The 18197-nt window shown below is 39.6% G+C and overlaps 1 protein-coding gene across 4 annotated transcripts in view; it reads right to left on the bottom strand.

The window, feature by feature from the left end:
• ptprub (protein tyrosine phosphatase receptor type Ub) overlaps positions 1–18197 on the bottom strand; it is a 241553-nt gene that overhangs the window by 72055 nt on the left and 151301 nt on the right. For all 4 annotated transcript variants that reach the window (XM_036587010.1, XM_036587002.1, XM_036587018.1 and 1 more), the window contains exons 7-9: positions 17548–17841; positions 6772–7089; positions 2546–2655 (exon numbers count right to left, since the gene is read on the bottom strand). In XM_036587010.1, the coding sequence (XP_036442903.1) occupies positions 2546–2655; positions 6772–7089; positions 17548–17841 (722 nt within the window). The remainder of the gene's footprint in view (positions 1–2545; positions 2656–6771; positions 7090–17547; positions 17842–18197) is intronic.

Genomic DNA, 18197 nt, shown 5'->3' with positions numbered 1-18197 from the left:
TCATCACCTTTTTGATAGAGACCAAAAGCTGGTGGAGATTAGCACAGAGAGCCTTATAATACCCATGTGCCCCTGATAAGTGTGTGGAGAGGATTTGGAAGCACTCGATGCCTCTGCACACAGCCTCTATTGTGCTCTCCATATAGAAGGTATGGATGATAGCGGTGGGAGGGAACCAGAAGGACCTGCCAGCCCCCCCCGCCCCAGGATCCACTGTCCCGCTCGATGGGGCTCAGAGAAAAGCAGTCAATGCCGTAATCTGAGAGCAATAAGAGAGGATTTCACCCGGTGCCATATAAAGCTCTGCCCTCTCTCTTTCTCTCTTACTCTCTCTCTCTTTCTCTCCTTCTCTTTGCCTGAAGAGATCTGGATGATTCTGCCACACACAAAACTCCACCCCAGCCTCCACTTTATATGTCAAGCCACAAATCCCATTTAATAACATCCTTGAGACGACATTGAAAGATGCAGGGCCTAGTAGGCTCGGGGACAGAGGGGGCACAGCTAGCGAGGAGAGGTAAATCCGAGCGACGTGATAGGTGAAAACTTCACGGGTGGCGGACGGATGCCCGACGGAAGAGGTGACATTCAACAAGAAGAGGTGATCAGACAACTCCGTTGACTTCATCTGGGCCATAAACAAAAGGGACCTTCACTCTAAAGGTGAGACAGTTTAATACCTGACAGAGGCAGAGCTATTTTGGCGACAGACTGAGAGGAGCATGGCTGTGGGAGAGGGTGATGGTCAAGCAGCTGTGAGCAGAGTGAAGAAAGACACAAAAGAACAGTGGAGCAGAGAGGCAGATGCTGACTGTGGAAGACCTGCTGGACATTCACCAAGCTCATGACTGTAGCTGATAAACTAGGAACTACACTGAAAGACTACAAGACAGTTCAAGCCTCATCTGGGAAATATGTTACCATTCCTGACCCTCTTTTTTTATCACATCTGTCCTAACAACCAGTAGCACTTTTATGAACACTTGCAGGCTATTAGCTAGTAATATGGAATCCTAAACATTTTAGCATTTATGTTAGTTTATATTTATATATCCCTGTAATGAAGACTTTTGGGTTAAACATTATTCTGTCACTTACAGACAACTTAGTTGGTACAGGAGGGACCAATTAGAGAAGGGCTGCTCTTACGGCTCTGAAGCCGCAGGCAGAATGCATGGCCAGGTCCCAATCACTGATTTGAACATGCTGATGAACCTCGACGGGCCTGCACCCAGCAGTAAACAGACTATAACAACTCAGCACTTACAGCTACCTGAGATAGGCCACTTAATAAGCCAAGTGTATACAAACTCACACGGGAGCATTTGTGGCAGACGCCATTCATTAAAATAACTCACCAACCTGTCAGGCAAATGCAGCAAGTTCATACTGCATCATTCTAATAGTCACACATTTATGTCTATGAGATTCTTCCCAGTGCAAGTATTCCTTCAGTACTTGCTGTTAACTCACTCCTCTATCCTATATTTTTCATGTATTGTTTTTCTTGTATTTTACTTTTCTAACACTTGCAATGTTTATTTGTGTTTATGTATGAAAAATGTCACATTTCATTCTTACAAGACCATTCTTTCCAATTTTCTTTTTCCTTATAATTAAACAGGATCTTACATGACTGACAGGCTGATATATGTAAATGACCCCTGTTCTGATTGGCCACCCTCTACTGTGTCTCATTCAAAAAGGAGACCAGTTTAAAAGACTCATTAAAATGCATTAAAATGTTTAAACACCTTAATTTCCACATATGGACTGCGTAGACCAGAAGGTGAGTGGTCTGTTTAAACACTACTTCAAATTTGCTTATTTCAAAAAGCAAAGAACATTTGTTTTTTCCACGATGTGGGCCCTTTTACTAATTTTCCGCAAATACACTGGAACACAAGAGACTCTGCAGCCTTTGAACTCAGGTATTCACTGACCATCATGAGTAATGGCAAAGGGAATGTTATGGCTTTGTGGCTTGGAATCTGTGGTGAGGGTGTGAGACCAGACCACCCACACAACCCCTACCAGAAGACAGACATACACAAACTTTCAGTTTGTGCTTCTTTCTTTTCTCCACTAATGAGGAGAAGAGGAGGAATGAGGGAGGTTGTCAGAATAATTGCTACAATGGTGGCCTAAGTGATAATTATCCGAGTAAACACTTGAACTCTGGTCGGTAACTCTATCCTGAGAGCAATGCCCTGCAGCTAAACACCCCAAGTTAATGTTGACAAATTCAGGGCTCCTTTGCATTGATTTTTTAAAATGATTTTTTGTGCTACATCATTTGAAATCGTGCATAACAGAGTAAGGCATGTTTATTTGATTTGTACAGTTAAAGGAACACTTCACAGAAGAATCAAGTTTGTGAAATTTTCTCCTTTCTCCAAACGTATTTGATCAGTCAAGAGCTTAGCTGGCTGAACACATCTTGGGTAAGGAGAAATTTCTGTGAATGTATCAGTGAACCACCTTTTTTAAAATGAACGACTAGACACTAGACTATGAGAGCAAGTGACATTAATGAAGCACTTACCTCATACTGAGTGATGAGACCATTGGGTTCCACTGGTTCCTCCCATTTGAGGAAGATCATGTCATCCAGAGGGGTGAAGGTCAGGGACTCTGGGGCAATTCCTCCAGGAACTGTGAGAGATTAGTTTAAGATGTGTGTGTCAAGGGATTGGGGCTTGATCATATTAACACTGTAAAACATTTTACTGTAAATTTACAGTAAGTTATTGGTTACTAGTTGTTCACAGTTATTTACTGAACCACATTAACAGTAAATAATAGTACTAGAGCAACCTTATACTGTGACTTCACAGTCATCTGGACTACAAGATTACTGTGATGTAGCTGTATTCTACTTTACACTTACAGAAATAAGCTGTAATTGAAATACCGTAATCTCCAGTATTTTTACAACAGTAAAAGTAATGCAAATCAGTAGCCAGTAATTTAATGTAAATTTACATTTGCAAAAAAACTTCTCATTATACCACACCTGTAAATATTTTAAATATTAACAGTTTTTAAAAACACCAAAACCTGAACTGTCAGAATAAAAACACTCAAAATACTTTTATTCAAATGTTAACATTTTGTTAACTCTCAGCTGCTTTCAGATCCGATGATAGATGAACATCAACTGCACAGTAATTTGTTGTGTTATTACAGAAAATATATAAAGATGAGTTGACCTCACAATGAAATGATGAATACAGTATTTTACTGTGAAAAAAATGTGTTAAATATTGTGACATCCTGATAATAATTAGCAGCAAATACACAGTAAGATATCCAATGCTTACAGTGTTTGTGTCTATTTAAACTGTGAATTATGTGGGTGTTATTTCATAGGTGGTTTTATTCTGTAGCATACTGTCAGTGTTCCAGGATAAGTGTTTTGCTACAAGTCAACATTCATCTCTGGGCTCATAGCTAAGCACCACAGCAACATGTTCAAATATTACACTGTATGATTGTCAAACAGCCGTAGGAATGAAAGCTGTTCAGCTTTAGATGGAGACTGAGGTTGAACACAAAACAAAGAACATAGAGAGCATAATGCAAAACAATGAATGACCATGAAGAGCATCTGACAGCCATTAAAGGAAGAGCAATAAGAGGACCTCTAATCCCACGTGGGGTGAATTCTCTCATTACAAAGCTGATAGATTAACAATGACTTCTACACATCATTGAGGCACAGCAAATTAAAACTGATAGGCTATTTTTAACAGCATAAAAGAAGTGATTGAGACACAGACACAGAGCCTGTAAGCTTAGCTAAATGACAGAGACAGAAAAAGCAATACTCAACAGTGGGCAAGGCTAGTTTACACAGAAGAGAAGCAATTATGCTTTAGAGAGAAGGCAATGTGGCACTCATGTCTACAGAGCTTTCACAAATGGCAACATAAAGCTACAGTGAGTGACTCGCTATGCAATGCTGAAGTTGATAAGAGGGCTCCTTATTTAGCCCCACAGCATTAGCATAGAGTTATTAACACTGAGAAGGGAAAGAGTTGGAGTCAGAGAGTAAGACAGACTAGAAAAAGAAAGGAGAAACAGAGACTAGAGAGATGACAAACTAGTGCAGCAAAGCATCATTACTTTTTTCTAGTTTAGTCTTCAAAAAAGACCTTTACACATCAGACCTAATGTGTATGCAAGAACAGAGAAAGCTGAAATTTTAGGCAACATAAATATGGCATGTGCATGGGCACCAACTTAGGTTAAATATTTAAATATAGAAGGTAAACATTCAAAAAGGGTTTTTAATGATAAACATTAGGATAATACCTAATTCAACTACAGACATTTAATTTTGGGGAAAAGACATGGAAATTCATTTTTGTTATCATAAGCTATTATAATAATAGATAACATGGGCATCAAAATGAAAAGCACTCACATTAATTGGTCAGAGCTGAGACAGTACCCTGCTTTATGAATTTTATTTTATTGAGCAAAGAGGCTGATTTAACTGTTTATCTGTTTGGTAAAAGGACATCTGTAAATGGTTTTTGCTGAAGCTCAAACGCTGTATGTGAATGGGAAACGTGTGTAAAAACTACAGCATATTTAATAAAATAATCACTACATCTGAAAAATGTTACATACAAACTCAAAGCACTCATTTCTGCCTCTTCTGCTGTTCCTCCTACTCTATGAGAATGTGTCCCCTTGGGTTGCCAGCTATTCAACACTGGGATCAATTTACAATTATAAGAGAATTTGTTCTCGTTTTCAAACCTTTTTCCACAGCCACAGTAAAAGAAAGTGGTTCAAATAAAAACAGGCCCAGGCTCCCAAATGCTGCAGCCATCTAAGTGTTGTCCCTATCATTAGGAGATCGCAAGTTTGATCTCTGGTGATGCTACAGCCATTCGTGGCCAGGAGTCCAAGAGAGTGCAATTGGCCTCGCTTTCTCTGGGTGGGTGGGATGACGCCCCCACAAACTAATGAACAGCCTAAATAAAATGATAATAATCACTTAATAATTGACATATACAAATAATATTTAACAGCAACAGAAAGTAATAAACTAGTTCTAAATAGAAGTAATCACAGGAACAATCGTGTGAATCATGTGAATTGCTTTCTTGATGGGCTACAGAAACAGCAGAGCAGAGTGACAGTCTGACAATCAGAGACCGAAGCTGTGGAAAACGCTCTTGGTAAAGGCAAATGCACAAAAATAAAGGCAACTAAAAGGAAGTCTATTATGTGGCAGTCCTTTTCAACCATGACTAATGCAGATGTAGACCAGTTCTACAGGTCTGCGGGCAGGAGCTTCACAAAGTGTTTAGGCTGCACATGGGAGCGGGACAAAGAGTTTAGGTTGTGCGTGGGAGTGGGACAAGTGGTGCTGATTTTCCATGGAGCTGGACAGCCAATCATATTGTTGGTATGAGGCACAGTATTAGTAGACCAATAGTGTCATTTCTATAGTCAAGCTTCATGCTGATATTCAATACCAGAATGAAGACTCAGTGTGGCATTTAATTGGTGAAAACACAAGTATGTTACTCTGCAGAAAAAAATCAAAGTCAAGATGTCTCCTGCATGGCTTCAGCCACCACACTGGATTTGATAAATTCCATCAACAGCATACTTGATTTAACATAACGAAGCACTGATTAAACTTGGTATTGAACAATAATCACAAGGAATCCTAGACTGCCACAAGGAGAGGTATGGAAAGGGTTAAAAAACACAGTGACTTTTCTTAAAATCATTACTCACTGTATTAATGCTTTTGTCTTTATTCTAATGTTAGTGTTACAGCACATAATTACTTACTGCCCAAATAAATAACTTTCTTAGGTGCCTAAAACCATGGGGCATTATAATGTTAGATGAATTAGGCTGTTTGTATTGCTTCCTTTTTAATGACACAACCACAAAGCAGTGAACAGTTGGTGAGGGATGAGATCTGACTGGCTGTAATAAAATTGTAGCTTTAACTTAAACAGTGCACGACTACTGTAGGCTTTGAAAATATATAAATAAAACAATAAAAAACACACAGGTCTTCACTACGCTGAATTTAAAAGTGCACTTTTGCATGATCTTAAAATCTGGGGGTGCTGCAGCCCCCTTAGCAACCTCTTTTCCTGCACCCATGCATGTGTGTGTGTGCAGGATATGCTGGAGAGAGAAAACATTCAGATGCACTGAATCTATCACTTTCTGCTGTGACAGCCTACAAGGAAGAGTTGCTGATTGAAGCTTTTGAAAAGTGTTGATAATGGAGGCTTTTCTCTCTCTCTCACACACAGACACACGCGCAAATACAATGCTATGCACACACACCAAAAAGCTTGTGTTTTGTCTTATATTTTCCCAACGGAAAAAATGATTTGTCCTTCATCCAGGAATCTTAATGCTGTTACGGCCAGATATAATGCAGAAATAAGCACAAAATCTCCCCCTTCCAGCTCCTCTGCGAGCCTTTGTGAGAATAATTAATTTTTCATCCACATCCATAGAACAGGGTATGCGTCTTTATTATGCTGATGCTGACTGGATCAGAGAGAATTGTTTTTACTCGTACTTTTCCCTAGACATGCATCAGGAGATGAATGAAGACAAGTTGAGACTGCCAAGCCTTCCCTTCTTCCGCTCAGCGCTGAAGAAGAGGTTGCCAAACCACAGCAAAGTTTTATGGAGTCTGTTTTAGTTACAGTACATTTGTGTGTGATAAATCAAACCCCCAATAATTTAACTGCTACTAATGATAGCATTCCTCACCATCTTCCTCCATCTGGAAGGTGACCTCTTTGCCCTCTTTCTTGCCCTCGGTGTTGGCGAGGGCCAGGCGGACGTGGATGGTGTGATAGGGTGGCAGATCTCGGAGGGTGAAGCGTGAGGTGTTGCGCTCCACAGCTAGGCACTCTCTAACCGTGGTGTTGTGTCCGCCACCGCCCCCCGCTGTGGCATAGCGGTAGCACAGTGAGACAGAGTAGGTGTGGCAGCGTGTCAGGTTAAAGGCCAACGGCTCCCACTGAAGGGTAAGTTGACGAGCCTGGACATCTACTGCTCTCAGACCACGCAGCGCCCTCATAGGCTCTGAGAGAGAGACAGAGAGAGAAAGGGTTATAACATAACTGTTATTCGTTGCCTTTGTCATTTCACATTATCATAAATATGGAGGAAATCTGTCCTTTATGAAGAGTATTCTGTGCTACCCCTTTTCTTAAAAGTGAATGCCATCATTGTTTTTTCAAAATATGGGCATAATTCAGTTGTTGAGATGTAAACAAATTCATTAGCGTGGTTTAATGTGAAATGCTGAACTGTAGAGAAACATATTGACTCTTTCTTCTTTACAATGATGGTGACAGCAGCCATGGATCACAATATTTACAACACAAACATCAGCTTTTTTTACTATCCAAAATCAGTGACCCTACATGTGTCTTCTTATAAGCTAATGTTGATAATGTTAAAATTGTGGTAAATCAGAAAATATAAGTTGTGTTTGAAGACTATTTTGCCTTACAATGCTCTGCATGTATCTCTCTGTCATCAATTTTTTTTTTTTTTTTATGCATTTTAGGCCATTTAGGACATGCATTTAAGTCTTATCTCAAAACTATTGTAGAACTGTCTCAGGTAGTGTAATTGTAACTATTACTGGCAATTATTTTCTGTGAAAAAGCTTTTAGAAGCATTCAATGCTTTGGATATCTGATTCCTGCCAGCATCACTAAAAAGTTTCTCTAAAATTGAGTATTTCATATCAAATCAAATCACTCTGAATGACTTCACATAGTTACATCATAATGGTTTAACCCCTTACAATCCCAAGTTTGTTACATACTAAAGCTTCTTATTTAATAACTACAGGGACTTCAACTGGTTGAGCCATTCTTAAATTACAGGAGCGTGTAATAAATCTTTGGGCCTGTCAGCAGGCCCTGGCCTTAATTTTGCAGAAATCTTAAAAAATCAGTAGATGTCTCTTTTAAGGCAATCATAATAGTGAAAAAAAACATGAAATGCAATGCACAAATGACACAATTTTTCATTTGTGACATGTGGAAAACATGACAAACTGCGATGGACTGGCGACCTGTCCAGGGTGTATCCTGCCTTCCGCCCAATGACAGCTGGGATAGGCTCCAGCACCCCACCACGACCCAGAAGTATAAGCGGTTTAGATGATGTGTGTATGTATGTTGCACGATCTCCATTAAGTCTTGATGGACATGCAGGGAGGACAATGGGGGTCATATGACCAAAATTCAATGATGCACTTAGCATTTCATTTTGGCATGTTGAAAGCACAATGAAATGGAATGTAGTTCTTGTGGGTTGCTTTTTAATGTGGATTACATTCACATCTAACATAAATTCAGTATCTAATTCTTAAAAAAGCAAATCCTCACTAACTGTTTTTCAGTGAACTGATGCCACTCATCACTAAGAAAAATGATTATCATTTCTGTACTGTATTTCATGTTTTTCCCCCTGTTATGACTGTTTCAGATCTAGGCTCATATTCACACAGTCTGTCAGAGTATGAATGCTGGTCTAGGATTCCTGTTTTATTTATGATGATGTTTTAACAATACAGGCCCATGGAATCTTCTCCATAGTCCATGTGCATCTACTGTTCATGAGAAGACCACTTTGTAGCTTGTTAGCCACCTGTAGGGGGCACCACCATGTCCAAAACAGGCCCCCTGCTACCAAGTGTGAAACTCATGCCAATTAAGTTAATTAATAGGACAGGCTGTTTGTTACCCTCTCTCTCTTCCACCATTTCCCGCCTACATGTCACTGAGCAAATGAAGTGCCTGCCTGCTCTTTGCCTAGGGGCCATGCGGCGACAAAAATACAAGCCCCAACCAAGGACGTCCAATTCTGCCAGTTATTGTTACTGCTGGGTCATTGTATCCGACCGCTTATTTTTAGAATGCCACTGCTTATGCATGGCTACTGCTGGGTTAATGCTGCCTTCATTTGGCTGGTGCAAAAGGAACAGCCACCTCTTTTGGCCTGCTAAGCCCATGCAATATCGGCTGAGGAGACAGAGAGAGCCACTGTCCTCGAGAGCACAGCCACCCCTGTGTTTCAGAGACAGGCGCAGGCAACGAGGCGGGTGAGTAAAGGACACTATTGCACACCATCAATGAATGCATTTGTCATGCTCCATTATTAACAAAATCAATGCATTTTTGTCAAACAATATTCCTCATAATGTATTGTATTCCTTTGTTCTTTTAATGGAAGGGGGGCTGTGACTAATGGCCCTGAGAAAGAGGCAGTGACAGAGGAGAAAGTATAAGGTTACTGCCCAAGGTCTTTATTTTCTCTCCAGGAGCCTCCTCTTAAAGGACATCTTACTGCACTGCAGGCATTTCACTTAAGAAACACAGTTCCTTAAGACATTTAAAGTCTAATGCCCAGCACGACATAGAGGAAGTTGTGCAAAGGCTTCTGAAAGGGAAACGTAACAACATCTAATATATGCCATTAAATCATTATAGTTCACACCGTAAATTACTACAATAGAATTCTCAGAAATCTAACTCGTTTCACAGTAAAATAGTGCTATGCACGCCATACTATGCACTACATTTACTCCAACTTTAGTGAATGTCCCGTAAATCAGATATAACCAAACAAAGCCTCTTCGTAGATATTTACTAAGAAGCCATGTACCTAAGTGCTTTGGCTAGCAGAGGTATCGCTCAGCAGGAAACACAAGCAAATAGAGTGTTGATTGTCTTAATGAAGCTATTGATTGTTAGTTAAAAGCAAACACATCGGGTGCTCTTGGCTCGTGTTCTCCTGAAAACACAGCCCAAGCGTCTACACAGTGTTCATTGAGGGTCTCAAAGTGGGCTATTGTGCCACTCCACTTCCCTTAACCCCGTTCAGAGGCTTTGTCAGCCTGCCAGCCTGCACCGTGGGCACCCACTCCTTGGCATCACTCTGAAATGGGACAGAACACAGTAAGGGTAGCCAAAGGCCTAGAGCAGCGTACTGATCGCCCCGGGACAGCTGGGAGTCCAAATGGGCCAATTTCCGCCTTATTACTCCAGGTAATGTTGATGCATGGGGAAGCTTTCTGGACTCCTGCTCAGATGGTGGACCGTAGGGTGCTGGTGAGGATTTGGCCAACACAGCCTGGAATAAAGGCCTGGGGGGGAAACTGTTGTGACTTTAAGATACAGATTCACTGAGGTCAGAGAGAACTCTAGTCAAGTTATCACTCATGGATGAAGAACAGACTAAGAACAGCTTACTACCCATTTGCCAGATTACTCAAACAAGAAACAAGCCAAACATCACTCTACCCTTGCTAAGCAGAGGATTACACTGAATTTAAAGGAAACAAATGCAGAGGACACAGAGACATTTGTTCATAGTTAGGAGTAGATACATTGTAAAAAGGCACTGGCATGATGAAAGACCTCCCTGAGTTTTTCCTCATTGTGTTGACAGAGGAATGCTCTGGTGTGGAACGGAGCTGAAACATTTGATCTCAGGAGGCTGAGATGTCCTGTAGTGGTCTACAGCAGCAGCACTACCAACTGGAAAGGGAACCTCTCCATTGCTGCTTTAATCCTTAGAAGTCTATGGTTATTACTGTAATTTTGCTATACATCAGAATTACTATAATTATATGTAACTGCATAATTAATACCTCAGTATGTTGCTTATTACATATATGTTACAGAGTATTACAAATTGACAAATTGTTTGAATTATAGATTGATTCACATTCAATCTTCAGTCTTTGCTCTTGAAATTTCCACGTCAAAAAATGGAAAAACATCCACAAACCAAGACTGTATGCATAACAATAGTGCTTAATTAGATTATAATCATACTTATATTATTACAAATCCATTTACATTCAATTTACATTTTGTATCAACAGATTTCAGTCTGCACTTCTGCCTTTTCTCCATTTCTTCTGATGTGAAAATAAAAAAGATAAAAACATAAATTCAGTAATAAAAGAAAGTTTAGAATCTGTACTTTTGACAAAAATGCTCTGCTTGTTTCTGTTGGCTACAAGTGAGAAATAATTAAATAAAATGTAAGAAGAGATATTTTATTGAGTATGCACCATAGGGGATCTAGGAGGGTTAATGCTCCCTGCTCTTCATCCCAGTGATGGCTCATCAAGCACACCTGGCCCCAGCCGCCCATGTTCTGCTACATGTTCTGCGCTTCTTCAACTACACCCACAGGAACACGTCGGGTTTACGCGCTATGTAGGTCACTGCTGGGAGCTTTCCGCCAGGGAAGGGAAGGAGGCAAGCCAGAAACAAGCCAGTCATGCCACACTTATTTCACTTTTCCTCCTTCTTTTTTGGGGGGGAGGAATCACTTCAGGGTCCCAGAAGCATCCGCAGTGCTGGCAGTAAAAACGATAACGAGGCGCTTGGAGAAGATAGACCATCTGAGCTGGATGTACATATTCCCGGCCACACAATGAAACAAACTAATAAGCTGTCTTTGGGTGCAGGCAAGGAACATTTCACACAATTCCAATGACACAACTGTCAGCGGTGAGGCTGAGCACAGGAGCTAATAGTATCCCTGTGCAGATACGGTGGAGAAGGCCATTTTGAGGGGCTCGTGAGGAGAAGGGGAAGGTGATTACAGTTTCCCAGTGTGCCACAGAAGCCAAGACTCACTGAGTTTATAAAGAGGGATGATGTAGCTCTGAGCTCTCTCTATAAAAAACATTCGGGAGGACTGTGACCACAGACAGCCCACAAAGACAAAAGGGTAAAGCTTCACCTGCCTGGCTCCAAGATAAATTTAGGATATGATAGAGTACCTTTCTCATACTGAATAGGTAACTCTGTTTCAGTTACAGTATAAACTGCCTTTAGAAATTTCACTCCAGACTGAAAAAATATCCAAATATGATGAATCTATATATTTGACCAAATAAGCACATTTTGATAAAAAAAAACCTGCCTTAAATCATTTGATAATCCCATGCTATCATCAAACTTGACCTGGCCTTACACTGAAAAAAAGAATGCAATTATTTTACTTGATCCAAACATCTGCAGAATTACAATGTGAATAAATATATTACATCACATAATTACTGCCAAAAATAAAGTGAACAGAAAGATAAAATTATTGACGTTACATTTTATTGATGTGAAAATAATCTATATATTTAAACGTAAATATACATTTAAAATATCACTTTTTCGATTTAATGCTACATGTCCACTGCACCCATTATCTAAAATGTCACTGTTACTCATTTTCAGCAGGGAGCGCAGAAAAAATACATAATGTATTATTGGATAGCAAGTGACAGGTACTTGATGCTGATCAATCGGGCAAACGCCGCTTTACATTGTCCATACTGTCAGTATGCAATGAGGGTAGATCTATGTAGTGCTGTCTGCAATAAATACAAGAAGAATTACTGCCACAGCTTTGCTGACAATTGTCATATAAATAATTGCAATTAACAGTTTAATTATCATTTATTGTTAATTAAATGCAAATATTAAAGTACAAGCCTAAAGTGGCTGATTAGCCATCCTGCTTCCTAGCTATGTTTGATTAGTGGCTAATACTGGTTGTACTGTCAAAATGACACAATGCACTGTTGCGTGCATCCAAATACTCAGACAAATGTCTACAGTTACATAAAATCAGTCAAGCAAAGTAAAAGTAAAATACCAACCAAAAAAAAAACTAGCTAGCCTACATGCCAACAATGTAAAATTAGCTACATAGCTAACAAACACAACAACATTACTCACTGCTGCCCTCCAAACATGTTAGAACACCAAGTTAGAAATCATGTCAAATAATTGCGATTATTTCACAGCCCTAGCCCCAGGCCTCTTCCTTCCCTGTTAAATGGTATAGCTTATTTAGCACGTAACACTAGAAAGGCCGTATTCCATAACTACTAGAAGGCCCATAGAGGTCATTTTGAGATCAGTTTGAATTTCGAAGGATTAATTATACAAGAGCAAAGAATAATTGTAAAAAATAAATACTTTTGTATTGCTGGGATAAGTCATGATAAACATGATAAATGTCTGGATGACTAATTTAAACTTTGATTTTTGCAAATCATTTACAGATTAATACTAAAGCCCCAGTATAAGACAACATGGACTAGGCAAATAATTTGCATTACATTTTTCTGTAAGAAAAGCATTAGATTTCAAATAAATTACATTTACATATGAACACAAAGAACAATAAAACATAAATGTAATGTTTCTGTTACATGGTGGCAGCTTTAATGCGAAAACCTTGTTAAATGCCTAAACGATCAAACTGACTGCAACAGGAAATTAGATGAAATGTTCATAAAAACTGATTGAAATTAACTTATGTGCACTTATAAAACCAACAAATATACATCATTCACTTATCTTAGTATAAGGGAATATTTTTAGTATAGTAAAAATGCAATTAATTAACAACAGATTTTTCTGTGGCAAACTGTACATTGTGAGGGCTGAAACACAGCTAAAAGCTAGACTACATAAAAATGTGAATGCAGTGGACATTTGACGAGGCTGCCATTCCAGTAAAAAAAGCGTTAATTGTGTTAAAGTGTTGTATTGCTGCTATTTTATTCTATTCTGGATTGTGTTTTTTAAACCATTTGCCAATTCTCTATAAGATTTTTTGAGGTAAATGAGATAAGATGAGTAGGCTACTGAACAACCACTGTAAAAATAGCTTCTGACTCGCTGGAGCAGAGGGTAAAAAGAGTGACTCATAAAGATGAATCTAAGGTATACGGTCAAAATGATCACTAAAGGCCTTACAAGATAGAAATATTTAAAACTTCACCACTAATTTAGTAAAAGTCAGGGAAAGTCAGGGTTTTATTTTGTCAAAATGATCCTGTCTCAAAATTTCAAAACGGTCAAAATGACCATCTTGGACTTCCTAGTGAAAAAGTCTCTGTTTTTATTGGTGTGTATATATATATATATATATATATATATATATATATATATATATATATATATATATATATATATACACACATAACTACACAAAAGTCTTCATATTCACTCAGTACTTTACAAAAAAGGTAATAGCTTATTTGAATAAGAAGAGGATTCATTTGAAATCTATGATTACATGATTGTCACATTTGTTTGTAGCACATGTTGAAGACAGACATCCCCCCCTTTGAGCAGCAAGGCACTGGCGAATGGAGATATTCACACCATGTGCAGCGCAGGACAAATCAAGCTTAACAAAAGCGTGGTATAACCAAATGATTAAATGCAGTGGATGTGTTTTTATGATGAGTAAAAAAAATATTCATCACGTCAGGAGAACTGACAAAATGGGCCTCTGATTGTTTACCCTGCCTGCCTTTCAGCATTTGTTATAGGCTTATTATCAGCAGCTAAAAGCTCATACCGTTCCTGTTTGGACTGAAGATCTCTTGAGTCCACTTTCATTTTGAGGCTAATCTGGATATTGAGCTGCCTGATTCTAGACTGCCTCTGAAGGATACCATTATTAATCAATAATCTGTCTGTGTTTGTGTGCGTGCATGCATTTGTGTGCTTTAGACCTGTCAAACAAATCAAAGCCTTGTGTCCTCTGACACTGTGCAGTGCTCCCAATTGCACCCTTCAGTCCTGCAGTCAATTACGCCCTCCATACGCATTCCACAAACTGCGGAATGGCAGTGGGCCTGAGAGCACAAACAGAGTATGGAAAGCTTAATTTCACTAGCAGCTCCACTGATGTGCCTATATTGAATCTAAATTATATCTTCAACAGTTGAGCAAATATGACAGCCGCTTTAACAGCAGCAATATTCATGTGCAACCAGGCACCACTAGGGATGTCACACAAATATGCCATTTTAAAAAGAGTTTCAATCACAGCTTAATGTAAAAAGCAAAAATGGAAGAACTACTGAAAATACATCTCGCTCGCTCTCTTTCTCTTTCTCTCAACATTTCCCTTTTTTTTTTGGTATTTTCCTCCCTTCCTCTGCCATGTCACTTTGAAACCTTCAATTTCCACACCCTTCCTCACTACCCAGCCCTTTCCGCTCTTCCCTCCGCTCGCAGTGATGAATGGGTGATGTCTGGGCACTGGAGCAGGCTTGGGGGGAGTGCAATATGTTATCAGATGTGAGGAAGAGGTAAAATGTGTGAAAATGTGGGTGGGGGATAAAGCAGGGGGCAGTGCCATGTGGAGAAAGTGGCAAAGGTCATGGGCACTGTTACAACCCGGCCAGCTGCCAGCATGCCGCAGACAGAAGACCCGAGCTGCATTTCAAAATCACATTAGTTGAGTAGACACCTGCTTATCCAATGTTTCCTCTGAAGTCTAAGGTATTACTTGTGAGTTTGCACCCACTTTTACTGCGGTAACATCCTCTACTCGTCTGGGAAGACTTTACACTTGATGTTGGACACTGCTGTGAGGACTTGAATGAATTCAGGCACAACACAAAAGCATTAGTGAGGTCAGATACTGATGTTAGTTATGGATCACAAAGGTCACTCCAACTACAGAGAACACAATTCCACTGCTCCACAGTCCAAATTTATGCCCCTCCAGGCGACACCTGGCATTGAGCATGGTGACCTATGGCTCTATGTGTGGCTTCAGTGTGTCCCATTCTATTGAAAATGCTGCTCTTCGGAGATTATACAAGCTGCATGTGCACAACTGGACACTGTCTCAGCAGGTCCACCTTAATGCCTTTTTACTGAAGTTACCATGAGCTCTGGAGGTCAGTCAGTTGTACCCCTATAATATATATATATATATATATATATATATATATACACACACACACACACACACACACACATCACACATACACACTTGTGTATATATATATATATATATATATATATATATATATATATATATATATATATCCTTTGATTCATTAATGCTTGAATATACATAATTGACTGTATTTGAATTGAATAATATTATTGAAGATATTTAGTTGGAAGTGTGCATGATTTATAAGTGTGAGTCTGTGTGTATATGTGTATGTCTGTGTGTCTTCCCTGTGATGGACTGGCGACCTGTCCTGGATGTTCCTGCTATCTGCCCAATGAGCAATGGGATAGGCTTCAAGAGGATAAGTGGCTCAGGTGATGATGAGAGAGTGTATGATTTACAGAACTGGAAGCGAACTAGATTTTCATCTTCGCACGTGAGCAAGCAATATTTTTAAGTTTTGATGTATTTAACCCTCGTATGGTGTTCGGGTCTATGGGACTCATTTTCAATGTTTACCAAAATTAAGAATGCGATTTATTATTATTGCTTGGCCGTTGATCATTTTCTGTGAAGAACGTATAAAAAAAACACATTTTCAGTGACTTCACACTGTAAACCCCCTACATATTTCTATTACAAATATGGTGTTGGGGTGAACCCATGGGGAATAAAAGTGTGGAGGTGCTGTGTCCCTTTACTCCGTTCTCCTCCTACATGGCCTGCTGTTAGTGTGTGTCTCTGTGCGTATGTGTTTGCATATGCGTGCATGTGTGTGAGGGTGGACAACATGGACAGGCTGCTGACTGGCTACAGCTGCTAAAGGAGAACCCTACGCTGACCACTTGCAATATTTTAAACATCTGGTATTTTTACATAAACTGTTATGGTTATTATTTAAAAAAACAATAATGCAGTGGGTCTACCAGGCCACTGAATAACAAAAACATGAACACCACACAAGGGTTAAATGCTATTTTTTTGTACACATTTTTTTTCACAAGTTTTTGATGTGAAGAAAGCTGCAGCTGCAGAAAGCTACAGGCACGGCTATCTTTGTGGAGAGATGTAAACTGTTTTTACAGTCAGGGTTTCTCCTCTCCTTTCATGCCTCATTGCTCGCTAGCAGCTCAACACTAAGTTACAACATTTCACACATAGAGAGTCAATAATAGGCCTCATTCACAAACCGTTCTTAAAAAGAAAATTCTTCATAAAACCCACTTGCAACTTAGTTGGGATTTATTCTGAGGTAAGAACAGAATCTATGCACACTCAAGAGCACGAAGGGAAGAACAATTCTGTTCATGAATCTGATGTAGATTTTTTTCTTAGAACCAATTTAACAATTGAATCAGAACCCTTGTCCTTGATAATAGTTACAGGGAAAAATATTTTTTTCATTAATAATATTTTAGCTAATTTCCATTTTGCCGGCAGAATGGCCACTGGGACCCTACAGAAAGAGGCTACAGTTGCTGAATTGAGTAATTATAAAGGGTGTCTGGATACTTTTGGACATATAGTGTGGCACCAGTTGGAAACAAAAGCTTTTGTACTTAATCACACCATTCTGATGACAGAAAGGGAGATCAAAGAGGATATTTTGTGGGCAGGTAAATCATTGTTAACATCACATCTACTTTGACAAGCACTTGACTGGAAAGTAAAAGCACTTACTTCAGCTATTCACAAACAGCTGTGGGAGGGCACTAATTAGCTCTTTATATAACTATATAGTGTGTGCACATAGACAAGAAAGATAAAGAAAATGCTCCAGACACTCACCAGCACACTTAGTTCTGCTGATTAGTGGGGGTCCAGGGGGTCCCGTACCACCCTCTCCAGGCCGGGTGAGCAGCACACTGATGTGGTACTCTGTGTCTGGGTCCAGGTGCCAGAGCTTGTAGGTGACCATGTTGACTCCATTGATTTCGGACCAGGGCGCATGGCTGGCTCTGTACTCAATTTCTCGGCGGATGATGGGGCCATCACCCAGGATGGAGTTGGTGTTGAGCTGGATGATAAGGTAGGTGGAGCCTGCTCTCAGCAGCTGAGGTGGAGCGATGGGGGAGGGGGGCACTGTGAAGACCACATACACAGTTTTAACAAAACCAGTTAAAAGTTTGGACACACTTACTCATAGAAGGGTTTCCTTTTTTAGTATTTTCCACATTTTAATATGTCACTAATGACTGAAAACTGAAATTACACATTGTGAATATAACACAATTAGAACTACTGGCCTTCTACCAAACAGAAGACAATTTAGACCCACCACATCTCACAACTGATATCTTTAAACACATTAACAACGACAGACATTCCACAAATTAACCTTGAACAAGGCTCACAGTAATTAGGATAACGGTTATGGTTTAATATTTCCAAACATTACATTTTACAGGAGTTCTGAATGAAAACTATTTGGTGTGGCA

The sequence above is a fragment of the Colossoma macropomum genome, unplaced genomic scaffold, assembly GCF_904425465.1.
Source record: "Colossoma macropomum unplaced genomic scaffold, Colossoma_macropomum, whole genome shotgun sequence".
Lineage (NCBI taxonomy): Eukaryota > Metazoa > Chordata > Actinopteri > Characiformes > Serrasalmidae > Colossoma > Colossoma macropomum.
This window is presented reverse-complemented; position numbering and strand designations above follow the sequence as displayed.